At 42.9% G+C, this 18740-nt stretch overlaps 1 protein-coding gene across 1 annotated transcript in view; it reads left to right on the forward strand.

The window, feature by feature from the left end:
* The window catches only part of BCAS3 (BCAS3 microtubule associated cell migration factor), a 372406-nt gene that overhangs the window by 161922 nt on the left and 191744 nt on the right, over positions 1-18740 (forward strand). The window contains exons 22-23 of the mRNA XM_054394123.1: positions 3077-3273; positions 4549-4646. Of these exons, the coding sequence (XP_054250098.1) occupies positions 3077-3273; positions 4549-4646 (295 nt within the window). The remainder of the gene's footprint in view (positions 1-3076; positions 3274-4548; positions 4647-18740) is intronic.

Below are 18740 nucleotides of genomic sequence, written 5' to 3' on the forward strand. Positions count from 1 at the left end.
ACAACCTCCCTGGTCAACCTGTTCCAGAGTCCCTTTAGAAGACTCAATATAAATATCTCTGTGCTCATGGCATCACTTGGGATTTAATTTTTTTCTTACAACTATAAGAAAATCCCCAGTGATGCCAGATTTCTTTTTTTTCTTATCAGAAAATCCCAAGTGATACCAGATATTTTTTTTCCTTATAAATATGAGAAAATCCCAAGTGATGCCAGATTTCTTTTTTTTTCTGACAGAAAATCCCAAGTGATACCAGATTTCTTTTTCCTTATAAATATGAGAAAACCTCAAGTGATATCAGATTATTTTCTTGTAAATACGAGAAAATCCCAAGTGATGTCAGATTATTTTCTTGTAAATATGAGAAAATCCCAAGTGATGTCAGATTATTTTCTTATAAATATGAGAAAATCCCAAGTGATGTCAGGCATTGTGTTTTCTTATAAACACAGGACAATCCCAAATGATGTGACAGAAGAAGGTAATTCCAGAGAATGCTTCTGGAATGTTTAATTTTTGCTAAGTGAAGAGAGCCATGATAGCTCTTCTGAGCCTGGAGATGCTCACGTTCTCTAAGCAAGCCACTTTAGATTAAGCCCAAAGTGCAAGTGTGTTTTTCAAAATGAAAGTGTTGTTATCAACAGTAACAGCATGCAGTGAAAAAACACTGCCCTTCACTTCAACTTTTCAATTAGAACAGTGGGTAATGTGTGCTGTCAGTGTGAAGTAGATACAATATGTTTGTCCTGCACACAACAGGAGAGTGAATAGGAACATCTGGCTGTAGCCTCAGTGAAATTGCAGAGGCATCTGTTTACCTCTCGGCTCTGTGACACTGATGGTTTCAAGCTTAAAATATACAGATTACTTTATCTGTGGCCTAATTTACACTGCTACATAAAAGCTACTTGCCTCAGAAATGGCTACAGTCAGTGCAAGTTAGGCTGAGATGAATGCAGAGATGGAAATAGTGCTAAATAGGCTGTGCATTTGTTGTCTTGGCTGAGCAGAGAACTCAGAACGACATCAGCCCCTCTTTAAAATGGCTTCTGAAGGAGTCAGGAACCACCTCAAGTACACATCTATGTCATACAGATGCAGAAATAGGTTTTCATGAATCTCTACATTGCCTTTTTGCTGTGAAGGTGATCGTTGTTTTAGCAGAAACTGGTGGCAATTGAATAGTCTGGGGTTGTCATCTTAAAAGTGGGAGCTCACCTGAGCTTAATGTTTTCATTTCCTATTTGCTTTATCTTTAAAGGCTTTTTCTGATTTGAAAAATTATATTGCAGAAGACTTACATGAACTAGATGATCTTTAAGAACCATTCTATGATTCTACGTTTTTATTTACAAGGCCAAATTTTCCTAATCACACACATTTCAGCAATGTTGCCATCCAAAGTTTTCATCACAGAATCGTAAAACAGCTTGGGTTGGAAGGGACCTCCAAAGGTCATCTACTCTGACCCCCCTGCAGTCAGCAGGGACATCCTCCACTACATCAGGTTGCTCAGAGTCTTGTTAAGCCTCACCTTGAATATCCACAGGGATGTGACTTCAACTGCCTCCCTGGGCAACCTGTTGCAGTGTTCCACCACCCTCATGGTGCAGAACCTGTTCCTAACATCCAGTCTAAATCTCCTCTTCTCTAATTTCAAGCCATTGCCCCTTGTCCTATCACTACAGGCCTTTGGAAGCAGTCCCTCTGCTGCCTTCATGGTTTTTTGCATTCCTATAGTTGGCTTAAGACTTTGCCAGAATTGTTATTCATCAGGTTTTTAGTTACTAGTGTGAAGTAAATAAATAAATAAAATAATTTAGGTGCTTAATTTGCTGAAATAACTTGTCAGAAGTCTCTATCTGGCCTCTCACTGGGAGAGAAAAAGGAAAATCAGCATATTTGAAATTGTTTGTTAGACACCTGTAGTCTCTGTGTCTTTTGGGAGTAGGCATGGAAGTGAGAAGCTTCCGTGTCTTTCTACACTTACCCATACATTATCTCATGTGATTATATATCTATATAAAAGAGACCTGTGGTTGTTCACTGCAAGCAAACACCTTTATTTCTGCTGAATTGCTGGGATTTTGGTTAAATGAGTATCAGTGTGTGTGTAGCTGCCTTCCTGACTCCATGTGCTTCCCATACATGTTCATATGGCATCTGCATAGGAAGGAGTGGGACCTGGGCTGTTCAGTGCCTCCCAGCACACTTCACATTGCTCTCTGCTACAAATCTTGGGGCTTTCCAGCAAGATGGTCCCTGCTAGCAGTATCCTCAGATATGCCAACAGTAATTCTGAGCTTTGCTTTGAGCTGCAGTTCACACTCTATACATGTGAAGCAGTGCTGTTTAATGTGTGAACTTCCAGCGAGCAGCTGTAACCAAGCCATGACAGCTTGCTTTTAGAAAGTGCATCCCTTGACCTGCTCAGGACTGAGGTTATCTGGAGGAGGCAGAGGTTTTGTCTGTGTTCCCCTGTTTGTTACACCATAAAGGCAGCATTCAGGTTCTACTGTGTATTTTAGAATCATAGAATTGGTTTGATTGGAAAAGCCCTCTAAGATCATCCAGCCCAACCATCAACTTAAGACTGCTGTGGCCATTAAACCATGTCCCAAAGTGCCATGTCCACCAGTTTCTTGAACACCTCCAAGGATGGGGACTCCACCACCTCCCTAGGCAGTCTGTGCCAATGTCTGACCACTCTTTAAGCAGATAAAATTTTCCCAATCTCCAACCTAAACCTCCCCTGGCACAGTTTCAGGCCACAGGAAGGAATGAGGAGGATCAGGTGAAGTGATGGCCAGGCTGGAGTGTCAGTCTCCAGAACAGCTTAAGAACTGGGGTGCAGTGTCCTCAGTCTGTGCTGGTTCAAAGGCTTCCAAGGCTCTGCAGGAAGCTCTTGCCTTTGCCTACAACATCCTTTCTCTAGCAGAGGCTTCCCAAATTTTCCCTTGCTCAGCATTCCTCCAAACCGATGCACAAACCACTCCTTTTGCTTGAGAAGAGCAGGATTCTGGGGGCTTGAAGGAGCCATTTGTGTTAAGTATTTCCCCATATTCCCATCCCACAGGTGGAGATAGTGACTCACACTGGGCCCCACCGACGCCTATGGATGGGTCCCCAGTTCCAGTTCAAAACAATCCACCCCTCAGGCCAGACCACTGTCATTTCCTCCAGTTCTTCTGTGCTGCAGTCTCATGGGCCAAGTGATACCCCTCAGCCTCTTCTGGACTTTGATACAGATGACCTTGATCTCAACAGTCTCAGGTAAAACTACAATCAATTTCCAAGCTGGTTCACCTTTGCTGTGTGAATCAGTTGCCTCTTGCTCAAAAGAGCCCATCTGTGTAGAACGTGTAAGCGCTTTCATCAAGCTTGTTCAGATGAAAGTCTTAGAAGAATGTGTGACCCAACAGCCACAAACATTCACCCAGGCCAGGCAGTTACAGATTCCTTTCTGCTGCCCCTTCTCTGGTAAATGACAGTGAGAGACAATACAAAGTCTGGTGGCCTTGCTCAGCCTCATCTTGGCTTTCCCAGGTTCTGCATTGCTTAATAAATTCATTTTCTCAGACATAAGTGGGAGCACATTGACTGTGGTCAGTGTATTTGAACAGTAAGTGAACCTCTGGAATGTTTTTTTCCTTCCCTGGTTGGTTGTATTTTCCTTCCTTTCCTTCCTTTTCTATTGCATTCTTTTTTGTGCATTTAATTTATCTGATTTTGGATGTTGATTGATCTGGAATTTGGGGACTGGGGGGTAGGTCTAAAGATAGGAAGGGAAGGAGAGTGAAAGTAAAGGTGGGTTTATATTTACTGATGGCTGTGATTTTGTACAATTGCTTTATGCCCCATGTGTTTCTGTGTTCTGTCCTGTCCTGTCACTCTCAAGATTTAATGAGTTTCCATGCTCCTGACTTTGCATGTGATGTGGCATGAACTTGGATTGTTTGGGACTGTGTCTGAAATTCTTCTGAGGGAAATGAGAGAGATGGATAATATGACTAACCCCATTAAGGCCTGGCAGATCATCCTTGGACTGAAAAGCCATGGGTTTGAAATGTGTGATTCCTCTTCACATGTAATTACTCCCCTGAGTAAGGGTGTAGCTGTCAGATACACGAATGGTTTAAGTGTGTATGTTTAGCCATATGCAGAAAGAGAGAGGTTTTTTGGTGGATATAGATATATGCTACAAAAGGAACAAACAGATGTGTTGGTTCTCCTAAACTACCAAAGAAAATGATGCTGTTCAGGAGGGCAACAGAGGCTCTTTAACCTGTTTGAGTAGGGTGAGCAGTTTCCTTTGAGACTTTCTGGGACATAGTTTGGGGAACTCACTCTGTGTAGAGTCTCAATCTGTCTCTGGTTGGGTTATTCAGATCTTGGATCTTTCCCTTCCACAAAATGAAGGAAAACAAAAGTTTTCAAGAGCTGGGGCTGAGTGGCTTAGTCGTGCAGCTAATGGTGGTTTGTGATTAGACTGCAGCCCACCTGAACCATGATTTGGACACAGGTGGTAACTCTTAACTTGTTGTTCAGGATTCAGCCAGTTCGCTCAGAACCTGTGAGCATGCCGGGGTCTTCGCGTCCAGTTTCTGATCGCAGAGGAGTTTCAACAGTGATCGATGCTACCTCAGGTAGGAGTGTGGTGATTTGGTGTTTTCTTTGATATTCATGGCATTCCTCCGACTTGTTTTGTTTTTTTTTGGTCTGGTAACATGTTTACTAACCATAGCCAAGCATTAAAAGGATCCCATGGTTTTCAGATGCACAGTAGGGTAAGTGCTGTCTTACACAAATACTTACTGAAAACTACCATAATGCTGAGGGGGGGAATTATATTTTTTTTCCTCTTACCACTTGAATCTGAACTCACAGCATTGTGGTAAGATACAAACACAGTATTTACACAAAGTTTAACATGTGCTAAAACCTGCCTAATCTGAGAAGCAGAACGTTTGTGAATGCTAACCCTGAAATGCTTTTATTAATGAATGCCTAAAGCACAGAATACTGCAGTTCCATCTCCTTTGTAAAAGCACTTTCACTGAAATGTAATCAGAAATGTAATTGATTTCTGTGAACAGGCCAGGCAACAGGGTGGTTTATCTAATGTTTGTGTAATAGGCACAATTTCACTACTCTGCTCTAAAGGAGTGTGTAAATTTAATACTACAGTGAGGTTCTTAATCTCAGCATAGTAATATATGTACTATAAAGTTTTCTTCTTTTTTGTTTTCCTCAGTACTGGGGTGTAGGCTGTATAAAGAAACAAGGGTAGCAGAGCTTTATGTTCTAGTACAGCTGTAGAGTGTCCGAGGGTCCACACAGCAGGATTTTGTCAAATAAAATCTCTCACAAGTAGAATTATTAAACACAAAGCATTAGTCAAAGAGCGAAGTCCGAGAGGATTTTAATCTGTGGCAATTTGAAAATCCCTGGGGACTGCTGATTGGATTGAGGTTAGATTGTAAAAGGAGACTGTAACACATACAGAACCTGGTTGCTGGAGAGCTTGCTTTAAAGAGAGTTAAAATAAAAGCTCCTGTGCCAGACTCTGAGTGCTATTGATAAAAATTCAGGGTCCAAGCTATTGCATTGTTTGCCAAATTAATTTATTGGGGTATTCCAGGATACTTCTTAGATGTGTTTATAACAGAGTTCAATGATAACTGCGTTTGCTTTGGATCTTGAGGATTGTCATTAGAAATTCCATTTTCAAATATTTGAACCTTGTTACATTAATTCATGTTTTGAGCTTAGACAAACATCTGATGCTGGTTATTTAAAGTGGGTTTTATTTGTTTTACTACATGACAAAGTCATTTTGAAAATACCTGTTTGATGCTGAAGAAAACTTAAGTGCATCAGTTGTGATTTTTTTGGGTCTAGTTCATCTATGCCTCTTACCCCTGAAAGGTTACAAGCTGGAATCACAGGAGTGCTGTGCCTGTGTCTCTGGCATTTCAGATGCAGAGTGATTAATAGCAGAGCTGCTTTTCACTATCAACATGACCATGCCAGCTGATACAGACAAGAGATATCTGGGTTAGCAGGGTGGGGTTTTCTTTCCCTCTTGCTTATGAAGAGAGCAGTGCCATTTCCTATAACAGGAATGTGTAAGAACTCTGAAATATAACCATTCTGTGACCATAATACATCCTGAAACTGTGTTACTCCATCCACAGTAGAAACAACAAACCATGCAGGACTGTAGCTCTTCTATGCTAAACAGCCTTTGTGAGGTGTGGATGGACCTTAATATGAAATGGCTCATGTGAATGTGATGAAGCTCTGTGGGTAATGCCTTTAACATGTGTGTCCATATTAAAATTGCCAAAGTCAATTGTTTTGACACTGAAAATATATTTACTGTACAGCAGTGATTCAGTTTTGTTGTAACACCTCATAAGTTTCTTCTAAACAATACATGGATGTTGTTAGGGCCATGCTGATAGCAGTATTTTATTTAACTTCCCTGCCAGACAGTTTGGGTTGGGGCTGATTTTGTTTTTTCGGGGACTTTACCATCTCTTTGCAGTTTTCATGTTGCCTGGTGTCTACCCTTCCCCATGCAGAAATTACTGGTTCAGATTCAGGGTAGATATGCCAGGTGATGTGTGCTGCTACAGGAGTATGAATTTTGCTGTGGTGTCAAGGAGACACAAGTTGAAAACATTTGTTTTCGATGTTTCAAACATTGTTTCAATGTTTGAGATCCTGTGCTGTTCTTGCAGCAGAACCCAGCAAAGGGGAGAAGTATTTTCTGCTGATTTACTTCTCTTCCCACCTTTGAGATGTGCAGAAAATTGCATTAAGCTCAGCTCTGAACCTAAAGGTTTTATTTTAATGCTGCTCATGTACAACACTGCATTTATTTGTGTGTTACAGTCCACTACTGTAAGTATTCTCATTTCCTGCCCTTACCAAGGCATGCCCTCAATGACTTCCATTCCTGATGGAAAACAAATTTATTGGAAAATATGGGTTTGGGTTTGAAGGATTTTTTTAAGTAGGTCATAAATTTTTACTGCCCGGGCTGAACCAGGAAGTGATTCTTCAGTTCTGACCTGTGTAGTGGAGCCTGTTGCACTCTATGAAGATGCTTATCTGGCTGTTTGATTGCCTGTTGCTTGGAGATAGAACCAGCGTGGCGCCTCTTCTTATCTAACTCCATCACTTGTTCTTCCTATCAAAAGATTTCAAGTACATGTTTATCATCTTCCGTTATTCCTCTGCCATTTTGATAACTTCCTTCCTTCTCCCTCCACCTTGGTGACAACTCTGTTGTTGTGTTTAATAAGAAGTGTGTGCAATTTTTTTTCCACATCATGATTTGCACATTTGTCTTTATCACAGTTTTACAGTGTTCTCTCCTAAGATCATTTGCACCGATCTTAATTTTAAAAGCACAAAAATCTTAATGCTGTTATAGTGAAAATTTGCAATGGGATTTGCAAGGTGGATGGCTGCCTCTGTAGAGATTAGTTCATAGAATCATAGAGTGGTTTGGATTGGAAGGATCTTTCAAGATCATCTAGTTCAAGGCCCCTGCCATGGGCAGGGACACCTCCCACCAGCCCAGGTTGCTTAAGGCCTCATCCAGCCTGGCCTTGAACACCTCCATGGAGGGGGCATCCACAACCTCCCTGGGCATCCTGTTTCAGTGTCTTCCCACCCTCACTGTAAAGAATTTTTTCCTAATCTCCAGTCTAAATCTCCTTCCTTACTCAAGCTTCAGTCCATTCCCTCTCGTCCTCTGTTCTTAAGGGTTAAAAATAAATGTAAAAACACATTTCTGTGTGCTTACCTCAGCTTGACTGAGAAAGGATTTTGCAGCAGTCCCTGGTCACAGTGAACATGCTCTCACAGCTGCATTGAGTCTGTGAGGGCAATCCTTGTCCTTAAGCTGTAACAAATGTGCTCAAGGGCTCAGGTACTCAGGTATGCTGAGCCCTAGCTGCTAATGCAGTCCTATTCAGCTGAAAAAAAGAAAAGCCTGTGCATCTGTGTGTGTGTTTATGAAAAGCCTTGTGTATTCCCTCACACAAAGAGGGGTTTGACATGTATCCATCAGTCAAGTCATGATTTTGTTGTGCTGTCAGCAGAGCAGCAAAGTGTTGACAAAGGAGTTGTCTGATCTCTGGTTTGCATCAGCCTTTTCCTTTCCTCCTTGGAGATCTTCATTTCTTGCTTGTTTAGGACAAATACAGAAGTTGCAATAGGAAGGATCTTAATGATTAAGGTTAAATTATGGAAGAAAAAGATCCTAAGCATTGTTTTGCACCTCTTTGATTGTGGGGGGGGGTGGGGAGAGCCTTCATCTTCTATCAGGAACGTGGCATAAGCTGTGCATCTTCAGAATGCAGGCATCATTTTTTAATGAAGATTGTTTATTAGTGTTGTATGAAACTCTGACAATACAAAGCTCTCTTCTGGCTGCTTCAATCAATGCCCACTTAAAATTGGCTGGTAATTTAGTACTTCCCTTTCTTTTGTGTGTGATGGGCTGGCCATGGACAGATAGCTTGTTGCCTGCAGAGGGTTTAATGAACAGAAGAATTGATGTGGGTTTTGTGGGGGGAGGGAGGTTGCCTCCCCTCTTCCCCCTCTTCCCTCTGCCTGTGAAGGATCTTTTATTGTTCGTCACCACACCTGTGAGATAGAGACCAGGGGACAAATTTTTACTGCCCAGCAATGCTCTCACTTGAAATTTAATAAACACTTCTGCTGTCACACCTTAAACCATCTGAGCTCTCTTCTGTTGTATGCACCATCAAATATTTATTCCCAAATGCTGTACACCAGAAAGTGCTGCCTTGGAGTAGCGGAGATCAGTTATTCAGGTAGTAAAGATGTGTGAATGCAGCTGGCAGATGAAGTCACCAACATTATGAATTCCCAGGTTGTCCTTACTGCCACAGGCAATAACTGACAGGCCTGAGCAGCGGCTGGTTTCCCGTTACGGGCGCTGGTAGGACCCGGGGAGCCCTGGCGTCACGGATACTTGAGCTGCCCTGCTTGAGTGGAGCCGGCCAGCGCTGGAGGGTCCTTGTTCCAGAGAGATGTAATCAATATGGTCTGGAGTCCTTGACCTGAACCTGTAATTACCTGGATGGTATAAAGGTAGTTTGTTGTTGCAGATAGAGATTGCACTCAGATCTTCCGAGTATAATGCTGAGCTTTGAAGCCAAGGAAGAGATTTGGCCCTTGGTTTGTTCTTCACAGCAAGTGAGAGGTTTTAATAATGGTCACAGAACAAGCTGCTCTTAGAGGGCATCACCTGTTTGGTAACAGCAAAACCACATGCCTAGCAGGGCTTGGTTTGTGTTTCTACCTTCTGTCAGCTTACATTTAAATGAGTTCGAGTTGGGGTTCTTTCCTGGACTAAATTCTAAGCCAATTCTGTACTACCATATCTATTTAAAATACTTAGAATGAAATGAAAAACATTTTATGCATTATTCCTAGAATAGTGAGAGTGTATGAGATATACTCAGGGTTTTTTTGTTTTCTCAGTGCACTAACACACATGTGAATGTGCTCATGCTCTCTCTATCCTTTTCCTCTGTCTGGCTAAATGTCTCTGTGTGTGAGCTTCATAATGCACAGTTCTCAGAATTGTTTCAACTTGATTTATTTCATCTAATTTGAGAAAATGTTATCTGATGATTTTTGAAGAGAGCCTTAAGACAGAACTGACTTCAACAGGCTCCAAGATGCCAAAGCAGTATACATGATTACATCTAGAAACAGCTATGCCCTATAGACTGTGGAGATGTGAAGAGAAATTAAAATGACCTGACACTACTGACTGGGCACTTGCTGCTGGATCATTGCCTGGCCTTGGAAAAAGACTCAGCTGCAGGGGTACATGGAGTAGCATTAATGTCTTGAAACACTGGTGGGTGTTTTCTCTAGGCAGGAGAAGTATACTGGAGAGGAAGAGCATGGGAACAGTGACTACAAGGCAGCAGAATCATTACTGACTGCTTCACTTCTGCCTCCCTGTGATGGTTGTGGGTGGGTTAGTCTGTTAGGTCTGGAGATGGGAACTCTGCACAGCACAGTGATGAAGGGTGGCTGCTGCTCTGATAGCTGCGGAGGAGGTTGTTGTTCATCACTTCACGTTGTGTTTGGTTTAGCTGAGGAGGCTTCTAACTGAAACAGTTCATCTCTCCTAAGATGGTTGTGCTTTGACAGGAGTGGCTAAAACAAAACGGTGTGACATGGCAGCTAGCTTCACAGATGCAGCTGAAAATCCAAAATCCACTGTTTCTAGATGCTGCTGTGTTAGGCTGAATTTAGCTTTAAGCAACTTAAGTTACTCAAGGTGCTTTAATCCTCCATCTTCATCTTGCTAATGTGGTTTCTGACTGTTCTCTGGGGACTTTGGCCAACGAGGAACCCAGCAATTTCCATGTATGTGTCATTGCCAGATGAAAGCATACCTCTGACTTCAGCAACAGCAGAACCAAGTATGGGGTGGGGGGGGGGGATTTTCTCCATATGTGAAGATAAGTTGCAGGGAGGCCTGCAGGGGCCACAGTAATGGTCACTGGTGCAGTCCTCTTGCTCAGAGGCAGTTGTTCTCATGTCACACAACCCGCTTGACGCGTGTACCAGTGGTCCATTAATGCAGACAGGGAGTGTCTTACTGCTGAAGTGTCACACACCAACTTTCAGCTGGGGAAGCCACCTTCAGTTCACATAATGGTTTGTCAGCTGAAAAATAGCAGCATGCTAGAGCATGGCCTGCTGCAAGCCTATAAACACCTTCTGCTGATTTATGGGGGGAAAAACCCCCAAAGTGCACAATAAGTGTTTTGTACATCGGTAATTAACACAAACTCGTTCTGAATGTAAGATTGGTTTATGTAGCCCTTAATTGTCTTTCATTAACAGTTGTTAACGTTCTGTGGAGGTAGCTTTAAAGCTCTGAATAAGTGGAAAGTGTTGATTCTAATCATATCTGACACCACAATCTTCTGTAGAACAACACATGAGCTGAGATTCCCGATGGGCTCCTGTAGGATACAATATTTATTATAGCTTGAGATCTGAGAGCTCCTAGCTACTGTTAAACTTACAAGAGATCCAGAAGCCTCAGTGTCTGGACTTGTGTTTTTAGAGGCTGCACGGAAATAACACACTGGGCAGGATTTGCAAAGAGGCTTTTTCATTGACAGTTCTGCTCTTTTTAGGTGGTGATTCAGGGAATCCTTTTATAAACCTTGATATTTTTTCTGAGTGTTTGATTATATTAAAAACTCATCTTTAATCTAGACCCTTTGAAATGCTGTCAAAACAGCATTAGATGTGCAAGTGAAGAGCATTTGAACATCCATCTGCAGATGAATTTTCGAGTCAGTTTTGTTTTGGGGAAGGCTTTCATTCAGAATCAGTTTTCCACTTTATAAGAGGCATTCTTCTTTAATGATTGCACTGAGTGAGGCTGGCCTTCGAAGTCTTCACTCACTGTTTGCTGTGTTTGCTTTGAAAAACCTCTGAATGTGCTTTGTTATTTCTTGTTTCAAGCATATCTCCTCTGCTTGGACTGTTGTAGTCTCTCTCACATGCTAGGTTTTAATCATCAGGGTTGCTTGCTGGTCCTCTTGAGATCCCCTGACTCATCCTCCCCTGCTTTCAGGAATTGTTCCAGAACACCAGGTCTTGTCTTCAGGCCTCTGTGGACTTTTCCTTTTGTCTTTCAGCTTCTTCCTGCCTGTAAAATACCCACAGAGGCTTGATGTCTGTGTCCCTAGAGCACAGCAACTACTTGAATACTATAGGTTGTGGTGGCCTCTTCAGAGCAATTAAATCTGTAGGTGCAAAACTGGGCCTGATCAGTCTCCAGGAGTGCTTTGGGGGTTTGATTTTTCATGGCAGTTGGAAGTGGCAGGGCAGCTGCTGAGGAATTTCTCCTAGTTTGAGCCAAGCCTGATTTGTTTTGTTCCCCTCTTCATTAAATGACATAACTAGCTTTTAAAAATAAGCATGGTGGCTTGTTTGTAATTGTTTGGGGGGGGGGGGGGGGGGGGGTGGTGTCCAAGTAATGAGATGATAGTGCTGCATTTTGGATTAAAATGCTGGACAGAAAGGAAGGAGAAATTGAGGATTACTGCACAACCATTGAGCTCTCAGCTGTGCCAGTTGGCCACCAGTCTCATACTGGAAATAACTTCCAATATGAGTCACTGATTTTCTTCTCACTTGCATTTCCTCATGATAACATATTGCTTGCTGGATAATACTTTCCTCTGGAATAATGACATTTTGGACACTTCTTAGCGTTTCCAGAGCCACAAAAACTTGTTCTTTTAAAGTCACTGCAGGTTTCATGTCTGTTTTCAGAGTTCATCTGGTTCAACCCACTGCTCATGGTGGAAAGACTCCATACAAACCTTACCTGGATCTGTGCTGAAGTAGCTTTAAACAAGATCATCAGTCCTCATGTGGTTTGAGGTTTTTTTAGTGTAATGTCAGCATAAGCACCAATTTTCACCATTGTTAATCCCAAATCAGCAGGTTTTAGCTATTCTTCATTAGAGTGTAATAGGGATGAGTCAGCAGAAAGGTGAGTTTAGAGATATACCATATAAAACTGAGCTCTGGGGTATGATAAACCAGACAGGCATTTGATCTGGTTTAAGGTGGACTTTAATACGCTGAGGGTGTTATTATCACAGCCTCTTCACCCTGCCTTCTTCTTGCTGAAGTAAAGGATGTTTTCTGCTGGAAATAAATATTTATATCTAAGTTGCAATACAGTCTTTTGGTACTCACTTGTATACATTTTATTGCCTCAATGACGTAAGGAGTAAAAAAAAAAAAACAAAACCAAACCAGATGGGAATTATTTAGTTTTTCACAGGATTAGATAATTAAGAAATACTCATCAGCTTGCAGTTGTCTTGGCTGCTTGGACTCCATCCCTGGCCTGGTCCCAGCCAGTTTTTTATAGCACTTTATCTGCTGCTTGCATAGCTTTTACCTTTCACTTCTTTATTACAACTGAAGCTGAACTGGGTGCTGGTTACTTCCTCTAGCTATGGGTGGAGTGCTACAAAAGGCCAAAGCCAGTGCCAGCAAGCAGCTGCTGCACAGAGAAGCCAATATCTGGGGTGGAGGGACCCCTGTTTGTCACCATCCTCCTCCTCTTGAGCTTTGTGTGCAAGTGTCACTGGCAGTGCCTCCAGCTGTGGGGGCTGTGCAAATAGGAGATCTTGTAGTCTTGACTGCTGCTGACTGCTGGGGAGAGCCTGCCTGGGGCTCACCTCCTTCCCAAACAAATGCAGAGGGAGCTCGGAAAGCCAAGTACTTCATACGTAAACCTTCTGGTGCTGTTCCCCTTGTAAAGGTGAAAACAAGCAGGTCACAGTCGGTAAATGACAGAAAGCAGGCTTGGGATTATTCACATCATTAGCACAGGATTTCTCCAGATAAGAGAAGTGGTGTATGAGCCTCTATTGCCCTGAGGCTGCCTTTGGTTTACTGTGTGAGGCTGAGGCGTGGTCCTTTAAAATGGAGCAGGAACAGGCAAAAGGAAAAGGTGGTAATGCAGCTGACATATGGTTTGTGCTGGAGTTTGGCCACAGATGTTAAGGCCTCCAAGTGGATTCCTGGGGCCTTCGTATGCTATCCCAAAACCAACACAAAAGCCTTTCCCAATCTATTTTATAAGCTCTGCAATTGTAATAGTCCTGTCACAAATCCCATGTCCCCAGGTCAAGTGGGGTGCAGGCCCTCCTCTTCTGAATTTCCAGGCTTGCCAAGTCTGTTCTGCCTGATATTTGCCTCCAGCAACAGCGGGCATCCATTTGTGCCTCCTGTGCTGGGTGTGCTGTGTGCAGTACCTGTGGGGGCGTCCAGCACAGCTGCTTTCCCTGGAGCTCACATCTGCTCGGAGAGGGACCCACACACGTTCACTTGCCTGGGCTCTTGTCCCAGTTGCAGCTGGCCCTGGCTCTGTACAACCCACCTGTATTTCTGGATAATGCACAGAATTTGCTAGGCTTTGGCAGGGAGGCTGAGTGCTTGCTCCCGAGTGTCTGGTTGGATTTGAGTGTTAGTTTTGGTAACTGGCTCTGTCATTGTCTTTTGCATTATTTTCCCTTTGCTCCAAGTACAGTAACTAGAAACTGCAGTACCTGGCCTCCTTTAATGTTAGTACCCTACAGAAAGTCCTGTCTACACCACTTCAGGAAAGGAAGCCTCTAGAAAGATACTACATACATATTTTTGCCTTGCTATGACCCACTGGTGTAGCAAGAATCTTACCAGCTCTTTGCTTGGACAATTTGACCTTGGAGGGTGCCTTCCAACCAATGCAATCTGTGAATCTGCAACTGTCAAATTTAGTGATTGACCACAGATCGTCCCCTAGGTTGTTTGTGTTGCTAGTGTATTTTTTAACAGACAGAAAGTTGTCATGAAAAAAGTTGGAGAAGGAAAGAAATACTCTTGTGTTAGGCTTTTTTGCTTTTGGTGTTCTTACTTCAAGCTTTTAAAACCAAAACAAACCAGCAACAGACAGAATACAGTGAAATGCTTACATGGAAGCACATTTTACACTGGAGTTAGATAAAAAATTCACTATATCGTAAGTGAATCATTTCCCCCTTGATTTGTGCCCAAAATATGAGGGGAAAAAAAACAAACAAGCCCTCTTGCAAATGCATTATGCATTTTACAAAAGAACATATGCATGCATTTAAATCATTTACATTTTGTCTTTGCTTTCTCTTATTTTTAACCCATATTATAGTAAATGACAGCATGTTCGGGAAACCAAGGTTGAAAGCAAGGTTTAAACTTTCATGCACAGTAAGCTACACTGCAAGCAGTGCTTCACTATTTCATGATTTTGTTTCCAAGTTTTGCCAATGCTTTTTCCTTTCTCTCCAATGAAACTTGTGACTGAAACTTGGGGAATCTGGCTTGCAAAATCTGCCATTGTTTTGTGCTAGTCCTACAGTGCCTGCAGAGAAAGAGAGTCTGTCCTTATTGAATCAGATCCTCAGGAGAATGTGCAACCATGTGCTTAGAGATGCTCTGGATGCTCAGTGAGACTGTTAATTGTGAGGCAGCATCAAATATTTCTCATGCTGCAAAATCCTTTTTGGTGAGGGATGGGAGGGGAGGACAGAAGAGCACCAGCTCTACCTGACGTGATATCCTGACATGGCCACATTTCAGCACTCTCCTGCTGTATGTTAAATCCACAACTTCTAACTCCCCACTTGCATAGCAGGTGGCTGGAAAAGCATCAGGCTGTGGGCGTGATGTTTTGTTTAATGCCATCAGCAGGCACCGCTTCCCCATCGCTCTGAGCGGACAAATAAAATTCAGCTTTATTGGCCTAGTTATAGCCTTTTAATAACACTTCAGTGAAAGATTGTGCATGCCATGAAGTGCTGAACGTGTGCTCTGAAGTACTGTAACGGGGCTGAAGTACAGTGATATGTCAGACAGGGAGCAGCCTCAGTGCAGGTGAGGCTGGAGGCACTGTCTGCCCTCCCTTTGGGAGGGGGTGAGGGAGCTGGGCTCTCCAGGGTAGTGGAAGAGCTGAAGAACCATGCAGATGTACCCAAACCATGCTCAGCAGTGGGGTTTATCACCTTCTCCTTGCCCTGGCTGTGCCACCCACGGGCTCTATCCTGTAGAGGTGGGTGTGTAACACTCCCACCAGAGTGGTGACAAGACCACAGTGCTGAGATCTGAGCTGGCTCTACATGGAGCCAGCAACAGTTTATTAGCTTAGGCTTCATGCCATGCAGAGAGAGATAAACTGCATGCAGATATCAGCTAGGCCTCCATCAGGGTAGCTGAGCCTGGGCCCGTTTTGGTGTGCTAACTTCTCGAGACTTTTGGAGTTGTCAGTAAGAGCTCTGCACACGTAGAGGCCACAGGGTTTGTTTGTAAATGCAGATTTGAAGGTCAGATATTTGCACATGCCTCTTGGATTCAGAGCTCAAAAGGCAGAGTAAATTTAACCCCAAACAGCTTGCAGACGTTTTTCCTCATCCCCTTCACCTTCCAGATCCTCTGCAAGAGTTAAACCCAGAGTTCCTCATTTATTTTGCTACTGCAGATTGACTTGTAATTGAGGCTATCACGTGGAAGAGCTGTAACTTATTTGTATAGCCATCCTTCCATGTTTAAAACCCAAGTCAAGAAACTAATGAGGTTACAAAAATATTGCTGATCCTGAAGCAAATACAGTTGGAGAACATATGCTTTGGTTTTACATTTCTGCCTCTAAAAGGTGACATGTCCTGTGTTTGTCATTTAATTTAACATTCTATATATTTTTAAACGGCTGTATGATTTGAAGTCTCCAGATGCCAGGCTTTGTACTAAATGAGGTTGACAGTTCAGTGATGTGGAAGGCCATTATCTCACCTTTGTGCTTCTAAACTATAGCCACTTGCCTTAGCCTGTTCATAATGCATTTACTGCACTGGAGTGGAGGAATTTTTGACACCTATTGAAAGCATTAATTAGCTATGCCATACTGATGAGCACTTGAGGATAAGGGAAAGCAAGAACCAATGCTGGTCTTCATGTTTCTCCCACTGTTTGTACGGGGAGGGTATTCAGTAAATGACTGATCAACTCCGGTATGAAGTGTTTGGTGGGATACACAGAGTCACAGAATGGTAGGGGTTGGAAGGGGCCTCTGGAGATCAAGTCCAACCCCACTGCCAAGGCAGGTTCACCTAGAGGAGGTCACGCAGGAACATGTCCAGGTGGGTTTTGAATGTCCCCAGAGATGGAGACTCCACCACTTCTCTGGGCAGCCTGCTCCAGTGCTCCACCATCCTCAAAGTTCCTCCTCATACTTAGGTGAAATTTCCTATGGTCAAGTTTGTGCTTGTCCTGTCACTGGACACCTGAAAAAAGACCAGCCCCATCCTCCTGACACCCACACTTTGGGTATTTATAAGCCTTGAGAAGATCCCACCTCAGCATTCTCTTCTGCAGGCTAGAAGTGCCAATGCCACCTCTGTGCTCGTGTCTGTGCCCTCTCCCTGTCTGTCTGCTACACAAGGCTAAGTGAGCAGGTTACAAATCCTCATCCCCCCTACTTCAGCTGGCAGCTCTGCTTCTCACCAGGACACATGGTTGTGCCTTGCTAAACAGCTCTAAATGGCTCTGTTGCTGCCAACTGGTGCTATCTATAAACTAATAAACCAAATTTCAGACTTTTGTATCTTATTATCTCTGTCCTGAGTCAGCAGGTCTCTTATAGAATCATTTTTCTATAAACTTGGAAAATGGATAATCATTACTTGGCCTGTTAAAGTTCAGTAATAGAAGAATAAGTCATAAATATGTCACTTGTGTCTTAAAAGCTAACCAGCTAGAAGCTCTCCCTCTTGTCTAATCTGGCCTCCAGTGCCTTTGATCACCATTTTCTCCTCTTTCTCAGCACCACAGTGAACTTCTTAGTTTTCCACATTTTCTTTTACCGTTGTGACAGCATTCTGCTGCAGATTACAGCTGTGCTTAGGCACCAGAAGGTTTATATGATTAGTCAGCATTTGGTTTCCATATATAGCAAAAGTAGGTCTGGAGAAAATATTCCTATACATATTTCCAGGCAATAGGATCAAAGACCTCTCGAGGTTCTCAATTTTAATTTATCTCTTCTTGCTCGCAGTCTAAGGAACATCAAACAGAGTCCGTGTTTGCGGGAGGGAAGAGGGAGCCTCTGCTCTGTAGCTCTTGGGGCACTATCCAGGCCAGCTTCAGATCCAGGCCTTTCTTCCTCCACAGCATTGCTGAACTGTGAACTTCGTTTTTTCTTCAATCCTGTGACCTCTCCCTTTCATAGAATCATAGAATTATTTTGGTTGGAAAAGCCCTCTAAGATCAGTGAGTCCATCCATCGACCTAACACCACCATGGACATTAAACCATGCCCACAGGTTTCTCAAACACCTCCAGGGATGGTGACTGTATTTACATCAGCATTTCTTGCAGCTCCATTAGATCCTTTTTCCCCTGTATCTTTTGTTAGATTCTTACAATTTGCAAACTTTCCCAGTAGCTGAAGCGGGCCTGCAAGAAAGCTGGGAAGGGATTTTTACGAAGGCTTGTAGTGATAGGATGAGGAGGAATGGATTGAAGCTTGAGGAGGGCAGATTTAGACTGGAGATTAGGAAGAAATTCTTTACACTGGAACAGGTTGCCCAGGGAGGTTGTGGATGCCCCTTCCCTGGAGGTGTTCAAGGCTAGGCTGGTTGAGCCCTTGAGCAACCTGGGCTGGTGGAAGGTGTCCCTGCCCATGGCAGGGGGTTTGAACTGAATGATCTTTAAGATCCTTTCCAACCCAAACCATTCTATGAATTCTATGAACTTTTATGGGTTTTGTGGCATAAGCACTGCTGGAGACAGCCCTAAGTGGGAAGTAAGAATTAAGTAAATAGTAAGTAAATTCTTACATTAGTAAGACAGCAGAATACTTTAATTCCACAAATCCACAGAACATTTTCATAGGAGGAATATTTCTGAACTGTTAGTAAGTGTTGTAAGCCAAGATATTTGAGTCCTTTTTGCATCACATTTTTAGAAAGTCCTTTTTTTTTTTTTTTCCCTCCTGCTGATAGAAGATCTGCATTAAAAAAAAAACTCTAATGAGTTTGATTTCAGTCATCTACTCAACATTTCTAAGCTACTTGCCAAACGATCCCAGGTGTGGGATTGCAGCAGGTAATTTCCTGCGC

This window comes from Indicator indicator, chromosome 30 (genome assembly GCF_027791375.1).
Source record: "Indicator indicator isolate 239-I01 chromosome 30, UM_Iind_1.1, whole genome shotgun sequence".
NCBI lineage: Eukaryota > Metazoa > Chordata > Aves > Piciformes > Indicatoridae > Indicator > Indicator indicator.